The sequence below is a fragment of the Microtus pennsylvanicus genome, chromosome 8, assembly GCF_037038515.1.
Source record: "Microtus pennsylvanicus isolate mMicPen1 chromosome 8, mMicPen1.hap1, whole genome shotgun sequence".
NCBI classification, from domain to species: domain Eukaryota; kingdom Metazoa; phylum Chordata; class Mammalia; order Rodentia; family Cricetidae; genus Microtus; species Microtus pennsylvanicus.
Window position 1 is genome coordinate 79,434,210 of NC_134586.1, and position 10,161 is coordinate 79,444,370.

At 41.3% G+C, this 10,161-nt stretch overlaps 1 protein-coding gene across 3 annotated transcripts in view; it reads right to left on the reverse strand.

Moving 5' to 3' along the window:
• Positions 1-2,716, reverse strand: part of Tnip3 (TNFAIP3 interacting protein 3) — a 104,962-nt gene extending 102,246 nt beyond the window's left edge. For all 3 annotated transcript variants that reach the window (XM_075982068.1, XM_075982066.1, XM_075982067.1), the window contains exon 1: positions 2,647-2,716. In XM_075982068.1, coding sequence (XP_075838183.1) covers positions 2,647-2,649 — 3 coding nt within the window. In that variant the 5' untranslated portion in view covers positions 2,650-2,716. The remainder of the gene's footprint in view (positions 1-2,646) is intronic.
• Positions 2,717-10,161: the final 7,445 nt, after the last annotated feature.

Below are 10,161 nucleotides of genomic sequence, written 5' to 3' on the forward strand. Positions count from 1 at the left end.
CTGAACAAGGTTAATGCCAACAGACAAGGCAAAGTGGGTGAGGAAATGCCCATGAGGTTTAGGCTCTGTACAAAGAACTGCATGCAACTGAGGAAAGCTGGGGATGGGAGAGGTGATCTGCCATATTGGTTATCCAGGGCCAAATAGTCAGCTCTGAAAGCACACAAGTAACAGTATACAGATTGAGCAGATTATATTCAGGACTATATGTAAATACATATATACATATATGCATGTGATAACAATTAGTCAAAATAGAGGTCATGAATTTGAAGGCCTAGTGAAAAGGTTTGGTGGAAGGAAAAGGAAGGGAAAATGTAATTAAATTACAACCCTAAAATAAGCAACCAACAACAAACCATGAGGGCGCTTAGTGTCACTGTTCTGCGGGCCAGTGTAGGGCAGTATACAGGGTTTTTTGTTGGTGGTGGTAGTATTGTTTTTTTGTTTGTTTGTTTGTCTTTTTCTGGCAAGGTTTCATGTATCCCAGGATAGCTTAGAATTTCCTACATAGTGGAGGATAAATTTCTTATCCTTCTATCTCCTGATTGCTGGAATTAAATCCATGGGCGGCTGTACCCAATTTGCTTGTTTTATTTGGAAATTCAACAACAGAAGCCATTTTCTCAGAAAATTTCTCAGAAAACTTTTCAAGTGAGAATTTGTGAAAAATGACAAAACTTGGAAAAAATAAAAGATTATAGCTACACCCCAAAGATGCTACTGAGCACATGGCAAGGGTACCACCCTCTGAGAGTAGACTGGGAACACCTACTGCCCTTGCTTATACTTATTTACATCCAAAGGAATCACTTCTCCATCTTTTCAACTTGAAAAGAATGAAAGGAGCAAGTTCCCCTCAGCACTGTCTTCTTAGCTACGGTGCTCCTGTCTGCTTTAGAGACCAAGCTTTTCCTGTAGAATTTATGCATTTCAGGTCAGCAGAGGCAAGGAACACTTAGCCTTGAGCGCTTCTGAAGATAATCTACTAACTGTGGACTGACCACCCCTGTGACAGTTCCTCTGTCACCCAAGGCTCAAATCCACCAAGGGATTCATTCATTTGGACTGTGCTACCTATCCACTGCAGCTGTGTTGGTCCTTGTGGTCCTTATATCTTAAAACCATGGAGATATTTTATCTTGGACCTATTTTAATTCCAATAGAATTGATTTTTCTCATGTTCTGTGTAATTTCCAGGAAAAATATTTTTATTTTTGCCTCCTTATTTAAAGCTAAAGACATATGTGTAAAAAGTGAGTTTCTTCCATCTTAAGAATCCTTCATAAAATAAATATTTTAAAAATTAAGAATCACCACAATTACAAATAGATGATAGCTTAATTAATTATAAATAAAGCTAAATGGCAGAGCACTAAAGAATAATGTTTTAATATAGTTAAAATGAGGCTCAAGTTATTCTTTGCAAGAAGTGTTCAGGTGACTAGAACCCAAGCAGCGCTCTTTCCCTGCTCAGGTCTCACTTTCTCCATCCCTGGATAGAGACCCAGCAGCTTTCACAGGGACACAGCCAATGTGATGGGACTTTGTTTACTCTACATTAGTCCAAGCATTTCCTTGCCTACTATGGGGGTTAGAATCCTTTAGCAGAAGTAAGTGAATTTAACGCACAGCCTCTCAGGATGAAAAGTTATTTCTTCCTTGTGCCTCACTTATGTCATGGAAATGGGCACAATGACTACCAATCTAATGGGGAAGTCTTATAGTGAGAGCCTACAATGTCTTAATTAAATGTATACTTCATGGAGATGGAGCAGGAACAATCTGTGATATAGACAGCAGGATAGGGCCAGACGAACAGATGCATAGGTGGCAAAATGGAAAGGAGGACACGGGGCAGGGAATTAACTATAAAATATATCGTAGGTATAATGTTTGATGTCTCAAAATATCGAGGATAACTTATCTGAAAAATAGTCTGTGAAAGTTGATCCAGTCCACGATGCTTTCTGTCACAATGCCCACAGCCGACTTCTGTCCACTACAAACACAACTTTCCTCTGGAAACAATTTCACTGTTCATATTTAAACTATTCCCAGAAAATCTGTTTCCTAATCTCCTTTGGAGAAACTAACTAAATAAACTTCATCACTTTATTCTTTCAAAAGACACTACTTTAGGAGCCCTTCTTAACGTGATTACCCGGTAGCACAAGGAATCTGATGGAGAAGTTCCCCAGCCATGGAGAACACTGAACGACGATTTCATCGATCCCTATTTAATTAGTATTGCTCAACTCTGTAACAGCCTAAGACCGTGACTGGAGTAAAATTATTCACGTGCTTACTTAAATTAGTTATCACTCATAGAACTTATCTAAATTGCACTCGTGCAGTAAGGCACTCATTTCAGTAGCTTACATGACGGGGTTGTGAAGTACCTAAATGGCAAAGTGCTCTAAAATGAATATTTAAAGGAAACCATCACACATTATTACACTCGGGACGAGTCCCATGCCATCTCCCACCTAGAACACACAGATCTGTGCTCTGGTGGCTAACAGTCCCGGGCTCATAATCACACACACACAATATTTCAAGAGGAAAGTTGAAATACTTTAAGAAGAAGACTTAGAGTATGCTCAAGCAAAATGAAAGCAAAGGCACACATGGGGCCTTACTCACCATACTCTATATGAAAGCTCCTCTCAGATCCACATAGGGCACAGCGGGGTGTAACATGGAGACCTTGTCTTCAAGGCTCCAATCAAATAGTGACTAAGTGGCTTAAATAGAATCATGTATTTTGAAAGGTTAATCCGCCCATGCACAGGGAACTCCCCCTCCCCCCGTAGCTCTGCTACCCGTTGCTATTAATATTCACCTCTCGGTACAAACACAACCTATAGATAAAAGATCCACGACCTATGTGAAATACCACAGAGGATTCCCTCTGAGTCTCTAGTGGTGCAATGGAAACACAAGAAAACAGCATACCTCTTCAGGCAGCTGGGGTCCTACAGGAAATCCACCAGCCCACTGAATGGAAACGTTCTATCAACTTTAAAGAACCACCACACACATAAACAGAAGTTAAGAATTAGTAAAATTTACTGTAAGGAGCACACAGGTCAAGTACTCATTTCTAGGAATGTTCCTGTCTTTCATCTTACCATTTCTTGCCCTGAGAGAACGAGCACCTAGTTAATATCTAAATAGTCAGTCTTAAAAGTCATTCAGAAATAAGCCCAAATCAGCAGCTGAGTGTTTTCTTATGTTGAGGTGGAATCATATTTATAATCTCCATGTTGTCTAATAATATTAGGAGGTTCAGAATTGTATGCATTGCCACCCTAGAGAACAGCTGTACTAAGCAATGGCATGGCTCTCCAGAGTTGGACAGATATATAGACATTTCCAGTTCAGGAATGAAATGTTTGCTGATAAAATACCCAATGTAATCCGTGCTGACTATCGATACCATTTGCTCGCATTAAATTCATTCTTTAAGCAGAGTGAGTAGTGACAAGCATTGCTCTGTGAGTCTGACTGCCCCAATCCAGCTCTCAACTCAGCAGGCATTCGAGACCAGTTCAAAAGCTGTCATGTTGTAACTCCACTCTCAGGAGCTAGCTAACTAGGCTTAAAAGAAATGCATATTTAAGATTACAGTATTTTAGCCGGGCGATGGTGGCACATGCCTTTAATCCCAGCACTCGGGAGGCAGAGGCAGGCGGATCTCTGTGAGTTCGAGGTCAGCCTGGTCTACAGAGCTAGTTCCAGGACAGGCTCCAAAGCCACAGAGAAACCCTGTCTCGAAAAACCAAAAAAAAAAAAAAAAAGATTACAGTATTTCAAAATTATCATTTCTGGGAGGGGGTCTGAAGTCATGGGTGTTTTTAGAATTTTATGCTTTTCTATATTTTCAAAAATATCCAAAAGGAAAAAAACCACATAGCTTGCACAGGCAGGCAAGTAAACATCTCCAAAAATAAATCAACACAGGAAACAAACTGCCCTTAACTTGAGTTATTTAACACAGCTGATGACACACCACTGTTTCTAGACATAAGGTATTTTGAGTGCCCTTTGAGGAGTCTTTCAACTGACACAAAATGTCATTTACCTTGTTTGTTTCTCCCCATAGGAAAAAATAAGTCCTTGCCATTTCATATTCATAGGAATATGTCATGTTAGTGTGAGGTCAGAACAGCAAGAATAAATGCAGCCTCTAGTAGCAGGTCGCTGGTGCTAACCTGTCCTTGCAGGGTGAGACCTTTACATATTACCAAAGTCTTCCCTTGCTGTTAGCACCACTCACACAACGGAAGGCTGCCCCAAGGCATGGCACGAACATTATTACTAAAACTCGGAAGAGTTTCCAAAGTGTGTGGAAGAATCAGTTTGTCTCAAGCCGGGGCCTCTTTACTGGCCTCTTTATGATCAACCACATAAATTAAGTGACATGAGAGAAACATAGGAGCATATTTCAAATCTGTCAATCCAAAGGAGAAGGTATTTTTCCATTAAAAATGAGAAATGGACAAGCTCCATGGGAAAGGTGTTGTGGGGAGAAGAGTGGATGTAAGGTGTTAGCACTTTTCACACCATTCTCTCTGGAGAGAGGCCCTGGACTCTCTCTGCGCAGAATGCTGTGATTGAGCAGAGTGAGCACAGATCCCTGAAGTCCTGAATCTCTTCAGTGTATCCAAGCCACGGAACATCAAGAACATCATGGGCTAGCCATCTGCCAGCTAAGTGACCAGGGCTGCTCACAAGAGATCATTCTGTCCAGCGATTTGTGTTCAGGGAAAAACAAGGAAATGAGCTAACATTTTTAATAAAACCTCAAGACGTATGTCTAAAGTGACTGTTGAAAAGTGAAGCTTACACGCCTTGAGGGCGCAAGTGTCAGGACAAGGGTGAGGAAAGAGAGAGACCGAGACCCATGAAGTAAGACAAGACACGCGAATGTTGGCACCCAAGAAACAGAAGCTTTAGACTTGGCTTGACTATACAGCATCCAAAGTCCAAATCACAGATAAGAAATTGAAGGTAAGCAAACAGTAGATGCAACTGCAGATTATACTTTTGAGATTTCACCTCCATCAAGTTTCTCTGAAAAGGCAGGAGGGCCAATTTAGCAACACTTGTCTGAAGTAAGCTCAGCTTTACCAATTGTCCTAACACATTAGGTGACAATTTTCTGAGAACTGGGATACCAGACAACCCTCCAGCATCTTCCATCAGGGAGGGACCACAACTCTGTCCACACTTCGGTACTGAAGATTTCCACCAGAGATTGACTGAAATTTTCTCACAACCTCAGGGCATCACCTGTAATACTACTTAAGCACAGAAATAGCTACATGAGGAGCCGCAGCTGAAGGTCGTATTGCAAGATTGTGTTCAGCTGTCTCCTAGATCACGATGCTTTGGGTAAATTTCCTTGTTAGCTTGAAACTTCCAGATGCATAAGAAGGAATGTCATTTTCTATCATATTTAGGCACCTGGAGTGAGAATTGGGCCTAGCTAACTCTAAAGTTTGTGATGGTCATTTCAAAGAATAAAGCAGTTTAATATATTTTTGCTCCAGCCCCAGCACCCAGCACCCATTGAGTGTGCTTTTCAAAGGCAGTTCAGGGTAGATCATATGAAATTTAAGAACACATGAATTGAATCTCTCTAAAGCATCACATTCTGCTTTTGGAACCAACTTTTGTTTGGCAAAATTCTGTTCCAAAGAAGAATACATCGTGCAAAGATGTGAGACAGGAAATGGGCATACATTTCCTTCCTGAAAAGGCAGAAATATGGAGATGAATTAGAGATGGGATAAATGAGAATCACAGCTGTCTGGGACCCATGTCCAGTTATCACTGCAAGCAAGCCCAAAGGACACTGTAGTTCTTAGAAGCAACCCTAGGTGTTGATGGTGCAGATCAGCCCCTGGAGAGCTCTGACACTCAGCACCTGTGACATTTCCCCTCGTTCTTGTATCCTTTCCTGTTTCCAGTGAGCATGGATATACTTCCTCATTGGGTTCCAGGCCCCCTGCCTGTTTGAAACATCAACTTTGCCTTTGATCATTCTTCTCTCTTACCACCCAGAGAGTAGTAACTTAGAGATCAGGCATTTGGACGAAATCCATTCAATTCAGCCACTGAATGATGTCTACAGTCTCCGTTTGTGGAATGGCTAGTAAGTCCTGGAAGTGTTACACATTCAATCTGAAGGAATATTTTTCAGATAACATGCTTTGTTTTCAGTTGAAAAGAAAGAAGAAAAGTATTTCCTGATGTTAATCTGTGAGTTCCACCTACTGTCTGTGACCCTCATTTCCCATGATCTTCAGATCTTCGCTCCAAACTGTTGCAAAGGTCATGCACAAAGGAATGGACAGGAACCTTAGAAGTTTACAGATGGCTTATGGGCAGGGTGTGGATATTTTAAAGCAAAGCAATTTACTAAGTGGAAGCCAGGAGAGGGCCTCATTGTTCTGTCCCAAAGGACTCAGAGAGTTATATTGCAAATGTAAAAATTTTGACCAAGCGCTTTGAAACTCATAAAATAATACAGAATCCTATATTGGAAGTTATTTTATTCACAAAGGAGAAAGTCTATTTATAGGAGTTGAATTTAAACCACTGCGCTACTCTCCAGTGGCACTTGACCTGACAGCCTTGTTGTGTAGTAGGTCTGTTTAAACATTGGTTGTCTCAGTTGCTTTTTCTGAAAATGAGATTGGCACAGACTGTGAGCTTATCCCTCCAGGACAAATAATCTACCATTGTGCATTACAAATATTAGAAAACACATTTTTATTTAACTTAGTATTATGGCACAGAATCAGTAGTCTGCTTTTCTAAGCTGGGTGATCTTTTTTTAAAGATTTACTTACTTTTAATTTTGTGTGTATGAGTGTATGTACAAATTTATGTGCCGTATATGTGCAGTACCCACAGAGGCCAAAAGCGGGCACCAGGCATGAAACTGCAGTTACAGATGGTGGTTAACTCCCATTTGGGTGCTAGAAACTAAGCCGGGATCCTTAGAATAACACTGGCTGCTCTTAATTGCTGAGTCATCTCTCCAACCTCCCACAGTCTGTCTTTAATGCCCTTGTATAACAGGAAGAGATCCTCCAAATATGACTTTTACATTGCTCTACTATGTCTTGATTTTAGTCTAACATAATTTTACTATGGAATTCAAACTTTTTCAAATATGAAACTGGAATATCCAAGACCTAGTGTTGGATTCCCAGCAGAATTAAAATTTTCACATCTGAATAGTAAGGTAAATAGGTCTTAGGGGAAACTGTGATTGTATGTTTTCTATGGTATAAGAATGTCCAATTATTTATAAAGTATTCAATTCAAAAGAAAATTTTCTCTATTTTACAAATCTGCTAGGGTTCCAGAGAATCAAGAACACCCCAAAACCTAAAATAATATCATTTCTTTAACTTTTAAATTACAAGAGTCTAGCATAAGAAAATGTAAAATATAAACAGTTCAAAATCATAGACTTTTGAAAGAGACATAGGAAGTGCCTGCTTTTTCATTTGTAAACAGTTTGGAAAATTTGAGGCATCCTTCCTATACTCTTACACAACAGCTGCTGTCAGACTCTTCATCTTCTGTTATTCAATGATTGAAACAAATTGTTGGGAACCAGGGGTATCTCACACAGTCCTGTGAGAACTCCCTCTCTTCTACTGCCCATGCAGGTTCTGGGAGGACAGTGTGAGCACCTGCTGGAATTCTCGCTGCAAGAAGAGGATAAAGAAATGTCTCCCTGATCACAAAGGACTTCGAGCACACAACTGTTGCTCTGCTAGAAGCCTGAAGGCCAATAGAGCCGATGTCTCAGGGTTCCCAGAACGGCCTTCTCAGAGTTGGGAGTTCCTCCAGCCAGTCTAGAACATGGCTTGTATCTGGGCCTGGCGGCTTATGTCTATAGTTTCAAGATAGGAGGATCTCTGCAAGTTCAAATTTAGAACTTGGCATTTAGAGTGAGATCTTGTCTCAAATTAACAAACCTCTCGCAAACCAAAAAATAAATCTCAAAACAGGACACAGGTGCCCGCTTTTCCTTGCCTGGCTCATTCCTCGCTGCTTCTGGTGTCTGTCTCAAGAACTAATAGATATTTCATGGTTCTGCCTCAGAGGTTAATTCTCTGAGCAACGGCAGACTCACTGCCTCTCCAGCTGTAACAGCCTCTTCAGGAGTGTGAGAAGCATCTATACACTGCCTTCTAAGTCTTGTCTTTGGGTGTAGCGGCGTAAATGAATGTACACAGATTGTAATAATATATACAGCTTTAATGGGGAAATAGACTTACAGAACCACAGGTTCCCACGGAGAACAGGAAAGCAGAAGGGGCATCTGGGAGCACGCCCGCAATCTTTATAAGTAAAAAATAACAATGAGGGCTGATGAGAAGCCAAGGACAATGGCACGGGGTTTTGATCCTACTTCATGTTCTGCCTTTGTGGGAGCCTAGCCAGTTTGGATGTTCACCTTCCTAGACATGGATGGAGGGGGGAGGACCTTGGACTTTCCACAGGGCAGGGAACCCTGACTGCTCTTTGGACTGGAGAGGGAGGAGGAGAGGAGTGGGGGGAGGGGGAGAAGGGTGGGAGGAAGGGGAGAGAAATGGGAGGCTGGGAGGAGGCGGAAACTTTTTTTTTCTTTTTCTCAATAAAAAATTAAAAAAAATATCCTCGGGGGACCCCGCCCCCTGCTAGCAAGGTGATTGGCTGGGTCTCTCCTACATTTGGGAATTCTAACCCTTCAGGAAATACTTCATGAAAATTTTAGCCTGGTCCTGGCTTTGCTACAGCAAGACTACCTGGTTTCTGACACCAGGAAGGGAGCACCAGTGAATCACCCTGGAGGCCTGATGCTCCCAGGCCTCATCTTTGTGAAATTCTACTCTTCCTCTGTTGCAGGGGAGTCTGCCAGCCTCTGAAGACCCAAGGCCCCTGTCTTGATGGACGTGGAGACATGGGGTACAATTCCTGTAGTGATATTTTATTCGTATCGTAGCATGATTAATAAAAACCCCAAGACAGATATTGGGGTTCAACCTAAAGGTCACATAAGCAAGACAGCCAGCCTTGGACTCTTACCTCTATCTCAGTCTGAAGTGGAGATCTTGCCTCCAGGAATCCTCAGAATGAGACTGACTGAGAGTTGTCTCCTCCTGCCTTGTATCCCTCTCTAGTGCTGGGATTAAAGGCATGCACCACTACTGCCCAGTTATGGCAAAGTAGTGTGGCTACTGGGATTCAAATTGTGTGTCACCACTGTCCGGTCTGTAAGGCTGACCACTGTCTGGTCTTTAAGGCTGACCAAGGTGGCTGTTTTACTTTCTGATCTTCAGGCAAGCTTTATTTATTAAAATACAAATGAAATATCACTACAAATTCCTCTGTGTTCTCCACGACTCTAGTGATGGATGTATTAAAAGAAAGTATGTTCTAGAAATGAATGGCAAAGGGGTTTGTACCAAAACTGTGGATAAAGAGGAAGTCTCTCCTCACGTTGTGCTGATGAAGGGTTGAACTTGGTTAAGCAGCAGTGCTGTCCGATTAATTACCCTGTACAAATGAGGAACAACAACAACAAAACCAAACAAAAAGAAAAGACAGGGGATACCCTGGCTTCCCATCATCTCAAAGCTCCTCAGAGAAACTATGGATGCTGGAGGTCAGATCTTCAGCCAAGGCCAGACATCAGAGCCCTCCTTGGGCATCCATGAAGTAATACAAATAACTGGGAAGGGCAGTGACTGTATTTAAATCATTCTACATGGGTGCATGTGTTTATACACATAGAAATATAAATACATGTGTATTTATATTTATGAACATATATGAAAAATATATATACCGTGTTTAAAGTTTGAAATCATTTGGTTTTTAAGGTAATAAAGCAATTTTGTGTGTGTGTTTGTGTGTGTAGATCTGAAAGTGAATTTGCTTAATTTTAAGGTGAAACACAGGATAGCCATTTTTATTTGCTGCTTCTGTTGGGAGTACATTGTCTTCTACAGTAGTTCTGAGGCACAGCCTTTAACTAACAATGAAATATAGGTCTTATTTCCTTGGCAATAGTTGTGAACACTGTGACCCAAAACCTTGGGGAGTTTCCAGGGAAATGCCGAATTTAATATATTTAATCCACGGTGT